The sequence below is a fragment of the Grus americana genome, chromosome 2, assembly GCF_028858705.1.
Source record: "Grus americana isolate bGruAme1 chromosome 2, bGruAme1.mat, whole genome shotgun sequence".
NCBI classification, from domain to species: Eukaryota; Metazoa; Chordata; class Aves; order Gruiformes; family Gruidae; genus Grus; species Grus americana.
In genome coordinates, this window is record NC_072853.1 from 26,477,112 (window position 1) to 26,496,095 (window position 18,984).

At 42.6% G+C, this 18,984-nt stretch overlaps 1 protein-coding gene across 1 annotated transcript in view; it reads left to right on the forward strand.

Annotated features, from left to right (window-relative positions):
• Positions 1 to 6,441: 6,441 nt before the first annotated feature.
• The window catches only part of CDH17 (cadherin 17), a 28,860-nt gene continuing 16,317 nt past the window's right edge, over positions 6,442 to 18,984 (forward strand). Inside the window, exons 1-8 of the mRNA XM_054816236.1 lie at positions 6,442 to 6,552; positions 9,091 to 9,160; positions 11,878 to 11,976; positions 12,615 to 12,752; positions 14,291 to 14,429; positions 15,643 to 15,801; positions 16,456 to 16,655; positions 18,388 to 18,519. Of these exons, the coding sequence (XP_054672211.1) occupies positions 9,116 to 9,160; positions 11,878 to 11,976; positions 12,615 to 12,752; positions 14,291 to 14,429; positions 15,643 to 15,801; positions 16,456 to 16,655; positions 18,388 to 18,519 (912 nt within the window). The 5' untranslated portion in view covers positions 6,442 to 6,552; positions 9,091 to 9,115. The remainder of the gene's footprint in view (positions 6,553 to 9,090; positions 9,161 to 11,877; positions 11,977 to 12,614; positions 12,753 to 14,290; positions 14,430 to 15,642; positions 15,802 to 16,455; positions 16,656 to 18,387; positions 18,520 to 18,984) is intronic.

An 18,984-nucleotide genomic window follows, 5' to 3' on the forward strand; every position in this document is an offset into this window, starting at 1 on the left:
GCATATATGCATATGCACCATATGGATATTGCACATTTGTGGTGGGTTGACCTTGGCTGGATGCCAGGTGCCCACCAAGCCGGTCTATCACTCCCTTCGTAAGCAGGACAGGGAGGGGAGAAAAATAAGATGGAAAAAACCCTCGTGGGTCAAGATAAAGGCAGTTTAATAAAAGCAAAAGCAAAAGGCTGCGTGCAGAAACAAAGGAAAACCAAAAGATTTACTCTCTACTTCCCATCAGCAGGCGATGTCCGGCCACTTCCTGGGAAGCAGGGCTTCAGTATGCATAGAGGTTGCTCTGGAAGACAAATGTCATAAATAACAAATGCCCCCCCTTCCTCCTCCTTTCTCTCAGCTTTTATTGCTGAGCAGATGTCATATGGTATGGAATATCCCTTTGGTCAGTTTGGGTCAGCTGTCCTGGCTGTGTCTCCTCCTAAGATCTTGCCCACCCCCACCCTGCTGGTGAGGGGGGGGAAATGTTGGAGAGAGACAGCCTTGGTGCTGTACCGGCACTGCTCAGTAGTAGCCAAATCACCAGTGTGTTATCAACACCTTGCTGGCTACCAATGCACAGCACAGCACTACATGGGCTGCTATGGGGAAAATTAACTCCAGCCAGACCCAATACAATATTGTAATAGTAGTTTTTAATAAAAAGGTTGAGGACCAGATAGAAGAAAAAGCTTAAACACTGCTGGGCTTTTTATCTCAAGCACTTGGAGTAAAATACAACCCCAAAGCTCCAAGACCTTATTCCTGACCTAACTAACAGGGGCTCGTGAGGGCAAACCCAGGAGGTGCGGAGGTGAAGCAGCCACCTGCGCAGTGTTGGGGACCAGGGGAGGCCAAGCACAGGGCTGGACATGAGCGCGTGCCCCAGCTCTGGGGCTTGGATGCCTGCAGGACAGTGGTTGTCCCCACACCTGGGACCCAGAGCCCCAGTTCTCCCCTCAGGATCTGTGGGGATTGCCTGGCCTTGGTTTCTGATGAGTGTAGAAGGAAAACGAAGAACACCTGAGTCCTTCTTCAGTTTGAAGAATCTTGGTATCTGGGCTTTGCTCCCGGGCTTATTTCTGATTTTTATCCAGTGACTGCTATATGTAACAGTCCAGCAGAATCTGTGATCACAGTGATAAACAAAGCCCTAGAAACTAGTTGGTTTTATAATGCCTATTTCAATGTTCTGCAGGTGGGCATGTAAATCCAGATGATAGAGTGCTCTAAGACCATCTGCTTCACAGGTCCTAAGGCCATCTGCGTTTGCATACGTGCGTGAATAAACAAAAATATAGTGTCAGCCTGCCAGATTGATGGTTGTTTCATGTCATAATACTATCATGCTTTCTAAACAGACTGTAACTGAGAAAAGACTTGGGTTTCCTATTTTGTTTTGACACAGTGTTATATATTTTGAGCTGTGCAAATTGTGGATGTGTCTTTATACGTATTGAGTAATGAACAAAAGAGGCAAAAAAATTGCTTCTGCATCTGTAAGGAAAAACATGTGATTTTGAAATATGCAATTCATAACTTCTAATGCATATGCCACCCTAAGACATCATGAGAATTAGCTACAGGACACCAGCATGCTGAAAGAGAGTGAGTTTCCCCGTGCTTCAGTAGAGAGCTCAAGTTTTAATCTCCTTTGGAGGTCTTGCAATAAGTAGTGTAAACACAAGTAATCTCTAGAATATGCATTGTTTATTCCAGAAGAGCCATTTGGTTCCATTATGTCATTGCTTGCAAGAAGAAAAAGGGAAACTAAAATCTATCATCTTGACCTGGGCAAGTTTAACAGCCCAGGAGTTTAACAGCATCAGCTCAGCCCCTAACAGGGGCCAGGACCTGACGGCAGCAAATGGGGGAACTTCATAGAATCATAGAATCGTTTTGATTGGAAAAGACCTTTAAAATCATCAAGTCCAACCGTTAACCTAACACTGCCAAGTCCACCCCTAAACCATGTCCCTGGGCACCACATCTTCTCAACAGGCCTCTTCTGTCAGTGATGAAGAAGACAAGCCAATACAGTCTGTCTGTGTGCAGTGGGAGAGGTCAGATGTCTATGCCTGGGGGCGATGGACACCGTCACTGGGAGCATGACGTGTGTGGGGCAACTTCTGCAGATTTGGGGCTGACCGAGGCCTTCAAGGAGACCCTCTGGGAACAAGCATGCTGCTGATTCAGCTTCCTCCTGCTTTGAGGAACCTGCAAATGAAACTAGCTTGAGATATCTCTGCCCAAGTCTTGGTGAGGCTTTACTGAACTGCAAGGTAGCATCGGTGTCAATGTGAGCAGAGAACAAGGCACCACATTGGTGAAGGGCTGCCAGAGGAGGTGGCTAGGCTGAGATGCATCAGTGGCTGGGAGAATTTCATCAATATAATGGACATGGAGTCCTCCAAGGATAGCCAAACGAAGATGCTGGAGACATAGAGCAGCAACAGTGGGGAAAGAGCAGGCCCCTCAGTGGGGTGGAAATGGCCTACGAGATTCCCTGAGGAAGGACAGAGCCCAAGTCTTACAGCAGATGAACAAAAAGGGAAGAACAAAAGCAGAGAGCATCTCTGCTTCTGGGGCAGTGTCCATTTTAGGTAGCTCACCTGAGCTCCTGGTGCTGTTACCTGCTCCTCCAGACAGGCACTAAGAATCTGACCAAGATTTGAGGTTAACAGGTCAAAACTGAGTATCAAGTTCTGGGAACAGGGATGATTCAGGTAAGATTTTCCTCATCCAAAGCAAAGACATTCAAGGTCCATATCTCCTGGGTAGGGAACAGGGTTGCACAGGTGGTGTAGCTTCATTGACCCTGGCCATCAAGCATTAATACCGTGAACTGCTGGATACATCTGCTTACCCTTTTTGAGCTGCTGTTGGCTAAGTTAGCAAGAAGGGTTTAAATGAGGATGAAAGGGGGCTGATGGTGAAGCCCCACAATACAAAAATTATGCAGTGAACTTCCTGCACAGCCAGTGTCATGTTTTGTTCTTATGCCAACATGTGCCTACATAGTTTGCCCCCTTTATCCTCATGGTGCCTCTTTTTTTTTTTTTTTTTTTTTTGTATGTTTGCTCACAAAGCTGTGTCCATCTGATCTTCTTGGTTTGTGCTTTCTGTCTGAGTTCCGTCTCCTCAACACCACATCTTGCACCACTGTATAAACATAAATTATCTCAATGTGAACAGGGGTATAAACAGTAGAACGGGCAAGGCTATCAAAATAGAATGAGAGATGTAAAAGGAAGGTCTGAAGAACATCTTAAATGCAAGTAATATGAGGCCCTGTAACACTTAATATGTTCTCAAGATTATGAGAACCATGGAGATTTGGCTGAATAATTTGAGACTGGACTGTTTGTACAGAAGTGTAAAGTGCTTCAGAAGGAACTGTCAGGAAAAAAAGTGAAATGTTGATGGGGATTAATATATTTATTTTGAAGTACAGAGTACAGGAGATAGGGGTGATGTAAGTGTCTGGTAATTATACCATGATGAGAATCCACAGTCCTTGAAAAGGGAACGAGGGAAAAGGAAAAAAATTACAATGGACTTGAAAAAAGCAGATTTCTGTAAAATAAGATTAATTAATAGGAAACAAACCAAAGAAAAGCATTAGAAGGAATGACCAGGTCTCTGTGTAAAGGAGATGAAGGGTTAAAGGTTAGCAAGAATAACTTTGTTAAGTCAGAAGTCTTCAGTGTCCTCAAACTCACAAAGGAAGCACAAAGCCAGTCATAAATAGGTTACACCACTAAAGATGAGTATATAGCATGGGCAAATACAAACAAAATCAGACTTATGGAAGTGCAACTGCCAATGCAATGAAGACAATATGAAAATACTTTATATGTGCATTGGTAAGAGTTGCATTGTTCAGGAAATATTGTTTGTAAGAGCCTGTCCTCAGCAGCATTAAGAAGCCTCACCTGGGAGAATCTGAGGCACAGCTCATCAGCAAAGGTGGGGAGTGACTGAGCAGCATCCAGAGGACAACAATGTGAATGATCAGATATCTGCAAGTACTGCAATGGATTACCTATGGAGACTAGGAGTGGCCATTATTTGCATTTTTTACAGCCAAGGAGATTGCAGGTGTAGCTGATTCTGTCTCAGGAGAAGTAAGGGAACTAGATAACCAGAAATTTGAGTTTCTTTTAAGCATTATTTTTCTATGCTTTTCTCCCCTCCACTGGTGCTAGCTCATTTTGACACATATTGATGATGATGTGAAATTATCAAGACCTAGGAGATCCATAAAAGAAATACTTTCTACACAAGCAGAAAGGGAAAGAAGCTGAGGTCAGGGAGGTCCCATTAGTTTTGGAAATAGAAGAGGTACGTGGGGTGACATCAGGTGAATTGAAACAAGGAGTAAAAGTAAAGAGACAAAGAGAAAAAAATGAAAATGGAGCAAGGGAGGAATGACAAAACTGATAAATGGGAGGAGTGAAAAGGATATGACTAATGATATGAGGAGAGTTGTTTCTGGAAAAACTGACTCGTTGAACAATGATTCACACAATAAACACCTGGACATTTGCCGCCTTCTCATCAGATTTACTCAGAGAAACAGCTGGCTCAAGGCACCAGTCTCACTGCTGTTTCTCGTTGTGATTTTATCTGTGGCACCATGTTATGCCTGTTGTAAAGCCTTAAGTGCTTCTGGACTTTGTAATGTATTTGACATGGGAGATTTTTTTTTCCCCTGTGTGGTTACAACCTGTAAGCAGTTGCTCTACAGCTGGGAAGTTATTTCAGCCAGAGAAAGACACAAGGAATGAGCAGGATCACCTCTTCCAGTGACTTTAAAAAAATACAGGCATTAATTTAAGCATATTAGGTACCTTAAATTTGTATTTCAATTACCCCACTGCATTTCCTAATAATTGGACTTCCAAGCAGAGACTCTAGCATTTGAAAGACAAACTCCTAACTTGTTTATGAGGCTGTGACTTCTGGAATCATGGCTTGAGTTATTCTGCACTTGTCATGTACAGGTGGGCTAAAAATGATATTAGGAATTTGCTTATGTGAATTTGTTATTGCAGTATGAATTCTGGCTGTTTTGAAATTTATACTTCATGCAGAAAGTACTTCTCATTCATATCCAATTAGTACACAATTAATCTGCATGTAAGTCACTTAAAGTCAATATATTTCCAAGAAAGTTCTATTCCCTCTCCCTTATAATATTTACTTTGAACTCATTAACAATGAGTTCTAATGGTTTAATGGCAATTGTTGGTTTTGAGCTGTGTTCTAAAGATAACTCACTGCTAGCAGACAGCTTTGAGAAAGTCTGAATCATTCTGAGTGCATGAGCAAATGGAGAACAATTGTGTTTGAAAGCATGCTGAAAGCACAGTCTAGAGGTTTTTTTCTTGGAGAAACAAATGCTGATTTTGAGGTAAAAGTGTGATCTGAAGCACAGAAAGCTCACCTCTCCCGGAACTGTACGCCTTCCAGCTGTAATCAGTTCTAAACACTTGTCTCTTTGGATGCAAAATACTTAATGTGCTGCAAAAAGTAATTGAACAATGTTCAAGAGCAATCTAAAATACCGAGGAAATTGAAAGCAGAAGTTAGAACCTGGATGAAAAGTAACATTTAATGAGAGAATAAAAGAAGCTTGTTCAAAACTTCTGAAATAAGCATGATATTAAAGAGTGAGTTAGCAGAAAACATAACATTTTAAGGATCATGATTTTTTTGAAAAACCTCTGTTTTTTCCAGATATATTTTATTTATTTTTTTTTTTACTATAGTCCTTTACAGTCCAGTTGATGTCACCTCCCCTTACTACAGGTGCTATAATGCAGCGACTAGTAGGGACTGGTTCCCTTGAAGGGCTGAAAACCCAAACAGACATGAAAGATGAGACATGAGGGAAAGGAATTATTACATCCATTATGAGACGAATTCCTGGAAATGGGCAAATAGAGTGATTTGCCCAAAGTTACCCAAGGTAAATTTGTTGCAGAGCTGAGACAGAATTTGAACTTTCTGAGTTGATGACTAATGAATTATGCTTATAACTAGGCTGGGTCCTTCCCATGCACAGATCTGCTATGAAAACAAGCCATCTTTATGTCCAAATTCTTGTCTTCTGAACATGAATTATCCCTGCAACTAGGCAAGTAACAAACATGACCTCCACCCAAGGCCCATGCCTTATTTCCACCTACTCTCCTACAGAAAGGACAACTTTCCCCTTGCGGCTCCAACCCCTGCCCCATGTGTTCATTTCTCACAGCCTCACCAAAAAAAATGAATTCAGAAAGAAAATTCCAAATGACATAAAAATATCGAAGGCTGTAAATTATCTTGGAGCTACATTGCTTCCTTACATGGACACCGTTTCATACCACACCTAGTCATTAAGAATCAATAATTCTCCAGGCTGTTAATGTTTGCCCTGAAGGTCTACGACAAGCCTGAGAACGATAAACTGTGTGGAGAAGCACGGACAGACAGTACCAACCTGTGCAAAGGTGATTCCCATAGCTGAAAGAAGGATTTTTAGAGCAAAACAAGCTTTTCATGTTACAGGTAAGGGATAATCTAACTCATTTCTCAGAAAGGTTTTAAAAGCTGAAGCAAGGATTTTGCTGAAGGCTTTTCAGGCAGCGTTAAGAACTCAGATGTCCTTGTAAAATGGATGACGGCTGTGCTAAAGCTTAGTCTGGTTTGTATTTGATTTGGATCAATTTCCTCTGTTTTCTCTTTACTGAATTTGAACATCTGAAACCAATCATTTAAAGAAAATCAGATTATTTTTTTTCATGGAACCAAATACTTGTGATTGTTACTGATCTTTAACCTCCGGGAATATTCTTTGTTCTCTGAATGTTTATTATTGAAAGTCACTGGGACAGTTGTATGTTGGTTATCCCAGAGATTTCTGTTCAGTCAGGGGAACCATAAGGGATTATTAGGGATATAGCACTGAGAGGAAACTAAGAAATGAAGGGGGAAATATGGCTCCAGCCCTCAGCCAGATCTCAGGCTGCTTTTGGTTAAGCTGATCCTATTCTAATCCTGAAACTGTCTATTATTGAAAATTTTTGTATGAGTTTATATATATACTGAAACTCTATTCTGACTGACAAAGGAATATGTATTTTGGGGCTTTGGTCCTTGGCAGTGAGATGCTTCATAAGACTTGATACCAGCTTCCAGGGAAAAATCAATGTTCAAGGGCTGATTAAGCCACTCATCCTGGCCTTGCAACAGGCACCGCAATGGAACGACATTAGGGATTGATATTTGCATTCAAAGAGAAGGGAACAGGAAAGGCACTTATCATGGAAACCCATAACCTGCAAAATGGCTGTATTTCCACTGCTGTGTTTCGCAGTTGGATCTGGACAGAGGAACCTGGCTGAGACACAGCGCTGTCAGGCAGTCACATGAAGGAATGCATTTTCCAGCATTTTCTGTCCCCTACACTAAGGCTGAATGTGTCCCTTAAATTTTCTCCTCACCATAGTAGGTCTTGCTCCTTCTCTTTTCCCTGAATCCAGACCGTGGTATTCCCAGACCACCCCATACCCTTTTTCCTCACCTCTTGCTGACCTCCCCCAGTACTTTTAGCTCCATGTTGTCCCTCCACCGCCGGCTAGCCGAGGGGCATGTACAGCCATGCCTCCCCACAGGGGCAGAGGAAACCGTGCAGGCAGCCGCTGGGCACACACTGCAGCCTCACCCTCGGGAAGGGCATACCTTTGGGTCCTCTGTCCCACCTGACACCCCAAATTAATAAGGAATTAGCTTTTTGAAGCTCCCACCCTGCTATTAAGTGTGGCTGAGACTGCCTGATGTATTCAGAAAAGGCTGGGAGGAGGGGAGCAGAGAGGCTGTTGGAGAGGTGGAGGACCTGAACAAATTTCCATTGACTAGCCAACTGAAATATCAGCAATGGTCTTGGTTCAAACTGTCTTCCCAGGAGGTTCAAAGTGTCCTCTCTACCCCTCTGCCTTGCCTGTGCTGGGCCCCAGGTCCCTGGCTGCAGGCAGGGCAGTGAGGTACCCTCTCAGCAGGCATCGCCGCCAGGCAGCCATGGGGGTTTCACCTTCAGACCTTGTTTCCTGACAAATTTATCAATTTTCCTTCCTCTGGTTTCAAAGGAGCCCCATTTTATTTTTTTCCAGTTCCCACCCAGCTAGGTCCAGCCCCAGGAAAGAGCTCAGTCATTTCAAAGGGCATAATTGCACACACAATGAGACCCCACTCAGAACAGGATTTGCAAGATAAAGTCCTGTGGCACATCCTAAAATGAGCGCTGGAGAGAACAGCAGTGTGGGAGGCAATTTCTATGTTCACAGGTCCCTTTTTTGTAACATGAAGCACCACTGAAAGTGGCTGCACTGCACACCACCTTCACCTCTCTCCAGAACTTGCCTTGTCCTTTTTGTTAAAATCTAGAAGTAGTGAGAAAGCGAGATTTCATTTTTGAGAAACCCATCTCATTTCCAGGAGGATATAACACACTTGTGGCAGTGTGTGCTCATCTTTTTTTTTTTTTTTGGAAATTCAAGGCAGGAAGTGCTTCTTGGACTTTGAAATTTCATTTCCAGTAACCATGTTGTTATAAGGGGTGCAGATCCCTCGGCTTTCTCTGCCTCTGCAAGCTGCACTGAAAGGCTGTGTTTTGTAACTGACAGACAGTGGCTTCAGGATGGTCCGTGCACAGACTTTCTTGTGGTTATAGTGTTTCCTGTGAACTTGCTGTTGCCTTAAGTAAAGCAGAAATGAGAGTAGGGCTTGCGTGAGACAGAATCTTTGTGACAATGATGTTGCATGACTGGAAGTTTTGTGCGTTTCAACTTCTGACAGCTGTTTGAGGCTGTCATAGCATGTGGCACCTCCTGCACCACTGGGGACAGACCTGATGGGATGACCTTCCCAGCCAGCCTGGCGACGCCAGTGATCTCACCTCCCACGGGCAGAGCTGCACCTGGTCCTTCAGAGCTCGCTCCTCGGCTGCTCTCTCCCTACAGCTTCAGGAAGGCTTAGCTGTAGCCTTTATTTGCAAATAGATTGGGCCAACCCTATGGGCTTAAAGTGACTATCACCTCTTCTTTACAGGAACGGAAGCAAAGCATATTCCAGTATGTTTAAGCTGTGTGGACTTCAATTTCTGCTTTTTATTCACTCGGTGAGTTACAGCTTTTCCTTCTATTATCTGGGAGCAAACAGCAAAGGTTGCCTGTGAGACTCTGAGCTCTAACCTGCGGGGCATCCCAGTCTGCAGGTTCAGGTTGGCAGTGTGTGCCAGCAGAGCAGCTGGAACTGAGTGTGGGAGTGTGTCCCGACACGTGGGTGGCCCCATGGCCAAAAGTTAAGAAGACGTGTCAATCATTGGGAAAAAAACCTTTTAAAAACCTAGAGGAAACCAATTTACCTATTTTGCCTCTTGTAGTTCATGCTTAGATATTACTTTTTCCAGTAAGTGGATTTCATGCTAGAAAGGATTTAAAAATACTGCAAGAAATCACCAGTGAAGATGTCTGTATCGTGTTCATGTGTATTATAATCCATACATGTGCTGACATATGAAATGTATTCTAAGACATATAATGGCACATAGTTTAAACCATGCTTATTAAATATTTATCCTCATTATTTCATCTATGTAAATCCCTTTTCAGAGGATTGTCTGCAAGTGACATGTATTAATTATGCTATTTATGGACCTCATCTATTAAATTCAATAGATTTACTGATGTTTGTAAAGTCTACAGTGGTGGCTTCTACTTTACAACTGAAATTAACAGAAAAGATAAAAAATAAGTTGAATTAAAGTCTATGAAAAATAAAAAGCCTCAAAATATGGAGACTTTGAGGGGTGGGGTTGATGTGCAGTAGCAAGTGCCTCCTTTATCCTTTCCATTTCAAAAGCTGCTGCCCATGGCAGTGTTGACCCCTGTGAAGCCACTCCACAGCCATTACAGCTGTCCTCAAAAGGGATGCCAGACAGACATGGGCCAAGGAGAAAACTGCTTTTCCCCTTCAGGCCCCTGAGTAGTGACTCATGCTGTAGACATACGTTTGGAAATTTTTATGGTCCACATAAAGTAATTTTAATCAACAGGAAGAGATATCTCTTACTTGCTTCACAGCCTGCACTTTGAACCCATTGGGTTTTATAGTGTCAGCGTTTGTTCCTCCACAACAAGGAGCATGACCAAGCAAAACTCTTCCACAAAATGGCCCTGGGAAAAACTTCCGGGAGCTGGGTCGTACTCAACAGTGCGTCACGGGAACAGCTGTAGCAGGTCAGATCCAGGGTCCTGCTATCTTGTCCCTGGCAGAGGCCAGCAGCCAGCATTTAGCAAAAATAGTAAAGAGTAGCTGTAAAGTACTCTTTCCTGGTATGCAGGATTGCATTTTCGGATATTTCTCTACTGTCACCAGTGTCCACTAGCTTCCCTCCCCCTCCTTCCCCAGTTCTCACAATATTCTAGTTTTCCTGTTTGCAAAAGAGTCACAAACCCTTGTAAGCGAGGATGGCAGCATCTCTGGCTATTATTAAGCAGAATCTGGTGTTATTCAGCCACCACTTGTCACACACACACACACACAGAGCGCTTTAGGGTAAATTGCATGGAACTTAGCTATGTTTTTGTCATAGCCAGAATTAAGTTTTCCCTTGGTAATATGTAAGCTGTGCTTTTCTGCGAGAGGCTGAATAGCTGTCCCAGCAGCAATAGGACCAAATCCAGGGGAAAAGTCATGCAGCAGAGAACATGCATTCCCAGAGCCCGACTCCTTGGGGTGATGGACAGGGTAGCAATGGCACTCCAAATCCGTGAAGCAGAACAAAGTCATTTTTACATGAGAAGAAAGGGAGTTTTACCTGTGCAGCCAAATGATGGAGCCCTAATTCTGGCAGGAGGCTCCTTAGTGTTGGCAAGAGGAGGGTGACAGGGAGAGAAGGGTAGGTGTTTAAGGCAGTTTGGTCTCGCCTTTGAAGAAACAGAGTAGATTATCTGAACCATAGGCTGCATTGTCTTGTGTGCAAGAGCTGCTCTAGGAAGCTGATTTTTGTTTTGTTTTGTTTTTTGTTTGAAAGAAAGAACAGCCTCGAAACTTTAGAGTCAGAGTGTGTCCGGAGTTTTTTGGGCACTAGGGAGGGGGTGGTTATAAAACTCATATAAAACTCATAAAAAATTTGCCAGAAAAAACACCATGTGAAGGCATTGCCAGCCATTAGGGAGAAAACAGAGGGTGACACAGACTTACATGGCATTTTTACCATGAGGTAGAAGCCAGAGATCAGCAGGACATGTTTGCTCTGGCTGCGGTTTGCACTCACATGCAACTGATGTGAAGGCACAGGGCCTGAGCGGCTTGTCCAGTTCACTGGGGCGCTGAGGGTGGTGGGTTAGGGGACCTGGGGAGGTCCACCTTTTTCCCTTACAAAAAAAGGGTTAGATTTACTGAGGAAAATACAATGGCTGCAGCCCCAATTCCTCCCCATGGCCACAGGACTGTGCAGCTCCTGGATGGGATGTGCTGGTGCTGCTGTGTGGTCCAGAAATGCTTTTATGAATTTCCTCTTGCTCTCAGTCTACCCTCAGCTCTTTGGTGCTTCTGCTTGCTCTTGAAAATAGACCAAATCTCATTTAATTATGTAGTACTTAGAAAAGGGCAAGACCTAAATGTTTGTTTTCAAATTAATTAATAAATAACACTGCTTTTAAAAATGGATGTGTACTAAAGAACTTGGTTCAGTGCAAGCTGGCAAGTGTCTTGTCCATTATGCTACAGCAAAATAACTTGCAAGAGGCTCAATGATGGAGATCTGCTGTTCGTGTGCGGTGACAGCAGACATCTCTCAGCTGCTTTCCTCCATCCTTTTCTCTCTCACAGGCTATGTGCCAGAATTTGGAGGACCTGCATGTAACTGGGCCTCTGAAGGACATAGATTTCTTTATTCCAGAAGGAGAGGGAGTGCGCTTCATTTACCAGGTAATCAAGTGTCTCTTGGTATCCACTGCGGTCAAAACCCCCATAGTTTGCACACACTGACCTCACAGGCAGTGTTGTCATCTGTGCTGGTGGGAAGAACAGTCCCCTGAGAGGATCTCAAATTAACTTTGACTTCCTCTATCTGGGAATTCAAGAGTCTACATGCAAAAAAACAAGAGACAACCCCTTCTCTCAAACACATTTTAAGAGGATATCCTAAGACAGGGATTAATAAAATCAGCATTCCTAGAGAACAGGTTTCCATGTAACTTCATTTTCCTTCACCTCTGAGGTTTTCTTCCCAAAGCCATAACCACAGAAGGACAGATCCAGCTCCCAGGCAAATGGAGGATGTGTGTCGTTTTCTTCCGTTCCCGTGCTCAGACAAAGCCTTGTCCTGAGCAGACGTTTGCTTTGGAAAGAAACCACAGTGGGGATTTCCTGCAGCATTCAGGAAATAATGTGAAAACTCCTCTGTTGAGGATCAGAAAAGAGCAGATTTGTTTGAGCAGACTCTTGGAATATCATTCCCCCAGCCAAGCACAATGTTGGCAATAGATTTTAAAAGACACAAAAGCATTACATTATTTAGATTATGGTGAAAATGCTGAAAAAAGGATGATTTTTCCCCATTCTAGTTCACATCTGAGCCACCTGCTGTGAGTTTCAGAGCGACTGGTGAAAAAGATGGAATAATTGACATTGTGCCGAAGACAGGCATCCTGTATCTCAATGGGTCTCTGGACTGGGAGACCAAAGCAGAGCACAGGCTGCAGGTAAAAAATTGAATGAAAAATGGGAAGGGAGGGTTGTTCATATTTGCCTGTTTTTAGTAAACCTGAAATCAGTGGAAAACTGTTGAAATTTCAAATTCTTTCTTTTGTCTGTGTCTACAGATAGCTTTTTCATTTTTAGCATTGAGCTTTGCTGAAAGACACATGGGTTTATAGTTCTGAAAGACTTTGCACAGGAAAAATGCTCCTTAGCACAGGAAGGTTATGTTGAGAAAATAAAAATCACCCTGATGTCAACACCAATCCTTTAATTCTCCTCATATGAGAAGGACATTTGACTGGAAGTGAAATCTGGCCCCATGAATGAGATTCACTTGTTATCCCTGAAGACTGATAGGGTGAATTCCATGACTGGAATGAGAAAATAAACTATTGTAATCTACTTAGGAAGATTATAATCTATTTAGTGACAAATGGTGTGAGTAAATGACATTTAGGCACAGAGGCACAGATCTAAACTCTGTTAGATAACAGCAGAAAGCTGTTTGGCAGATGTTGGAGGCTATTAGAGGAAAGAGCACTGTGTGCTTGTCCTGCTGTTATACTCATGTTTTCATAAGGATCTCATTGTAAACACTGTTGGGAGTGGGACAGCGGGTAGGCCATCTTTTGGTCTCAGTGTAGCCTTGTGCTCTTACTCTGTGTCAGAAATGGTATTGTCTTTTTCTAAGGCACTAGCAACTGAGAAGGAGATGATTGTAAGAGGATCAATATCTGAACAAAGTACATGATGATGTTTTAGCTAGCCTTAGCTATCTTTCTAAAGTCTAGCACACAGGTTTAATGGTTTCATGTTCTCATCTCTAAAGCACTGTTGGATTGGTATTAGAGAGGACAATTTTCTAGCCCCAGATGTTATTAACCCTAAACATGGGAATTCTTTACAGAGAAGAAGTGATGACAGAACTGAAAAGTGATACTTGGTTAGGCATAAGTAATCATGATTTGATCTATCGTGTGCAAACAAAATAAAGTCAGACAGACATAATATATAATTGGTGCTTTAAAGTCAAAGAAGGCTGGAAAATAAGAAGTCATCAAATCGTTTGGAACAAAAATGTAATCAGAACTAAGGATTAAGTTTTCTGTAAAAATGCTTATATCATCCTATTTTTCTGGTTGATATTTACAATAGCAGACTTGAGTCCACTATATCGTGTTGGGTTTTTTCCTTGTTCTTTAGAAAGTATTTCTATTTAAAGAAAAGCATGAAGTCTAAGCTGTGCAAGAATACAAATAGTCTGCTGAGACTGGATGTGAGAAATTTTCTTCTGAAAAATGTCATCAGAAGCAGGAGTAGGTTATTTTGTTTTGTTGGCATTATATACTATGGCGAATTATTGTCAGTGAGCTGCTGTGGTAAATTTGTCCTTGTAGATGAAGCCACGTAGTGATGGCTCTCCCCAGATTTGCATCACAATAAGAATGACTTGGCATTTCATGTCCTGATGTTCTTTTATATCTTTTAATTTATCTACATGAAAATATTTCTTTGCTGTTCCTTCTTTTTCCAAATCAAGGTGGAAAGTCTGGATGAAAAGGGAAACGTAGTGAAAGGTCCATACACTGTTACAATATTTGTGGAGGATATCAACGACAACCAACCAGAATTTGACCAGATAAAGTACACTGGAGTAGTGAGGCAGAACTCCCGTCCAGGTAATCATCATAATAATTAAATATTATAGTTAATAGGAAGCTAGGTTGATTAGTTAAATAGGAGGATAAAGTGGGTGCTATACTTCAACAAGCTGAAAAAAGATCAGTTTTCCTTCCCACAGGATTGTACAAAATAAGGATACAAGCATGTATAATATAATGAACGGGCAAAGAGGTGACCACTATGTAGTGTAAAGGGATGAGTGTAATCAGAAATATTTCATAGTACTTGTTGCTTTGCAAGTATCGCTTAAAAGGCAAATACTGCTGCTCTCTCCACTGCACTGAAAAAAAACCCCTATGCTAGAAGGAGTTTAAAGTTTAAAGGTTGCTGAAGACTGTACAGAAAGAGAATGCTAAGAATATGTATGCCTTTGCACATCAGTGAAATAAAATGCCAGCGTAGATATGGGACATGTGCTTACTGTGACTAATGCTTCTCAGAATGTGGGCTGAACCTTAATATTTAGGAGACAGTCTTAGATTATGGATTGCAGTGATCCAGTCCAGAAATCAGGAAAGTATCAAAGGGCAGTTCGCAACCCACACCTTGGAAATGAAATAAAGGACTCAGCCAGCTGTTATCACTGTGACTACGGAGTCAAGAAGAAACTTTCACTAAAGAATATGCATATAAAGCTCCATGGGGTCAGAAAACCATTCTGCAATATTTTGCTGTATTCTTCAACTGCATTGAAATCAAAAAAGATTTTGAATGTTGCATTGGTGATTAAAAGGCAAAAATTCACTTATGTTACCATGCATTTCCATATTTTTTTTCACTGTATGATTGTTCCTTTAATTATAACTGTGTCACAGCTGTAGGGCATTTTTCTCAAGGTGCTTTGGGTTGAACTGATTTGTATAAAGACTGCAAAGTGGCCTTAAAGAGAGATACCAGTGAACTACATTCTGGGTGCAGAAACTCTTGGGTGGTAGATAGGTCTCTGATTTAGCTCTGTCACCTTCTTCATCAACTGGTCTTCACACCTCTCGTGATCCTACTAAGCAGAGCTGGTGGAGAGAGAACTTGTGGGATGGTACACAGGCAATGTAACTTCCACACACAAGCATGGCTTACCATGAGAGAAGCATTCTGAAACAACGACAGGTCCCCATAAGCTGCCTTCCTGGCTTGAGAGCTCTGCTCAAATGGACTATGTGTTGAGGTTTTGGTCTCCTCTTACCACTGTTTCTTCTCTAATCTGAACAGGCAAGCCTTTCATGTACGTCCACGCCACTGACCGCGATAATCCTACAACTCCCCATGCAAAGCTGATGTACAGTATTCTCCATCATTTTCCCAACCCTTATTCAGAAATGCTTTTCCAAATCGATAATGTAACTGGAGCAATCTCACCGAGTAGGGCAGGTAGGTAAAAAGATTCTTGTTTGTCAAAAAACCTTGTAAGTTCCTGGGTGTATGTAGGAACAAAACAACAACACAGGTCTGATGTTAAATTCTGAATAAAAGTAGTCAGTGGGACATACTCCACTGAGGCCCTGGTTTTGGGGAACTTTCTTTGTGTCCCACCAAATTCAAGGGAAGTTAGCAGAAATGGAGATCAGGATCTAAAAGCACATTGAGAAGAGAGGTAGATCCTCTAGCCCTAAGGACTACACTGAGTCATATCTTGGGATTAATTCTCTTCACTGAAATCTAGAAAACCCAAAGCAGTAACATGAAAAATGCAGAGAAAACTCAGCTGGCCGCATGATCCCAACTAAACTGAGATGATTAAAAACCTGTCCCTTCTGCTGGGATGAACAAGTACCTAACTGGAGTGAGGGCTGTTCAGTGATGCACCTACACAACATGAGACCACAACACAGAAGTCTCATATGATTATGTCCACATGATGCTGTAGTGTTCAGAGAAGCCAGATGAAACAGCTTGCTGAGATTTGGCAGAGGCCCATCTAAGGAGTGAGCCTGGAGCAAATGAAGCAGCATGGTGCATGTAGGAGGCAATGGGCAGATGAAGAGCCTCTGCTTCATTTCACTTGGATCTTTGCTCTGTCTCTAGGCTCTTTTTACTTAGATCCTCAAAAGCAAGACACCTTTACACTTGTCGTCACTGTGAAGGACATGGCAGGGATGACATCGAATGCTTTCACCAGCAGTGCCGATGTGATCATCACTGTGAAGGAGAGCCTGTGGAAAGCTCCCCCCACCATCCGCATCCAAGAAAACTCAACGCAGGTCCACCCTGTCAACATCAGCCAGGTAAGGCCATGCTCCTTGCACCTCTCCCTGGTGCCAGAGTCGTTTTCTCCCAGCTAACTGTGAAGGTGTTCTCACTGCATTCAACACCAGGCTTTTCAGAAGGACTTTGGCACCTCCCAGCTGTTTTTTATATGGTATCCTTTGGAAACGATCTTTAATGCAGGTCTCATTAACTTATTGTTAGTATGAAAGTTAATGGTTTGAAGGTGACTGAGATACAGTCAATACAAACATTACAGTGACTGGACTTTGCCCTTCAATTTGGAGAGGCTGTTAGCACCGCCTGTGTGTGAGAATATCCCATGGGTGGAGGAAACTTTTGGAGAATTTTATTACAGCGTAATGACTGGAAGAAAAAAGGTGCTTTACAAGGCTATTTGGCACAATATGAAAAATAAAGCTCTTGAGACAGCCCAAGGGAACTCCCAGACAGACATGTGGCAGTTGGGTGCCTCTGCAGAGGTGCCGTTCTCTCCTGATGGGTTTTCTTGAGCACTTCCAGCCTCGTTCTAACACTATGGGCCCTCCAGGCTTTGGGCAAACCAAGAGCTAACCTGTTGAAGGTTATTTTGAGGTTAGATTCTTCCATCTGCAGAAGAGCCTGGCAGGGGACCAGCTCCACTGCAACCCTGCCGTGGGCAGTCCCCCGCACTCAGGGACATCTGCTGTGACCAGTTTTGTGTGATGCAGCACACCTGCTGTATCAAAAGTACCTAGGAAGGACTGAAATTCCCTCCTTCAGCATCCTGCATTCCCACGGTATTCCTCTTTTCACAGTGCAAGCGCAAAATATTTTGCCAATAACTGCAGACCGATAGTGATGTATACATCAGTAAATATTACCTAACAGCCCAGCAGACTTTCAGAAATGTTTGACTTTGAAAAATGCCTTGGCACTGACATCCCCAATGCTGTCATCCCTCGGGCATGGCAGGATTCCTCAGATCCTGTTTGCAAGAGTAACTGACTCGGTGCTATTCACAGTGGCCTCAGTGACAGCCCGAGGAAGTCCAGAGTGAAAACAGGTGGAATAAAAAATAACATGCAACAGTGCTCCCATTCTGGGGTCACTTGTATATAAATTTCACGTGGCAGCCAATGACATGTTGATTCTGTCTAAGGGAAAATGAAATGCAGTTGCTGCTGTATAGTATAAAACATAAACAGTAATACTGACTCCTTCATTAATTTGGCAGTTTGTTTACTGCATTTCATTTTAAATCTGAAGCACTCCACTAAAGATCCTTCATCACAGACTTTAATTCACATAAAGAGCATGCGCACAGATACGTGCAGATAGGTATTAGATATTTGTTTTATTGTCACACATCTCTGAATTAGATAAACCAAAACAACAGGCAGGAACAGACAGTGTAAGGAGATGGAATAAATGAGTGTCAAGACATTCAAATACATATAATGCTTTCTTCTCATGTATCACCATTTAGTTCCACCTCCCCAAACCCTTCCATAAAAAGATAAGTGTCGTAGCCCATCTGGACAGCTGGAGAAACTGAGATCAAAAGGCTTCACCACAACAATTCAGAGAGCAGAGGCGGATTATCAGTCTGGTTATCTGCAGCTCATCCCAAGAGCCTGCCAAACTGCTAATTTTCTGGTTTATGAAGTTAACAGGAATGCAATCTTTTCTGTTTGTGGTCCAGAAATGATTCCTGTTAAATCTCAATCTACACTTTTGACTTCCTATCCTGACTTATTTTTGTGGTTTTAGGTGCACTCAAATGAGCCAGATGTAATTTATGACCTTTTTGAAAAAGAAAAGCTGCCCAGGTTTCCATTTTCCATCGATCAGAATGGGGTTATTTATGTGACCGAACCTTTGGACAGGGAAAAAAACGATACTGTAAGTAAACATATAAAACCTCACCGATGGGAGATACTATAGCGAGAAGCTGATTATTGGTGTGGGAGTAAATATGAGAAAGCTCACTAGAAAGAACAGAGGTGAAAAAAAGAAATGAAAGCTTTATTTCTTGTCATTTCTGTTTGGGAATGACTTGATAGATATGAAAGCATATTCATCTACTACACTGGAAACAGCATTCATTTGGTTCCCTACAACATTTCTCCATGGGTCTGGCAGTGGCAATCACTGCCCACAGCATAAGTATAACATACAACATGGACCAGCCAAGGATTGTAGGTGCCTGAGCAAGAGGTAGGCAGTGACATTTGTGGAGGGCAGGAGATTTGGATGTTTCAGGTCTACTGCAGATCCCAGGGGCCTCAGGGATCTCTCCACAGCAGAAGCAGAGTTTAACTTGCAGTTGCAACTGTAAAGTTACCCTGAAGTTCCCCATCTGAGGGT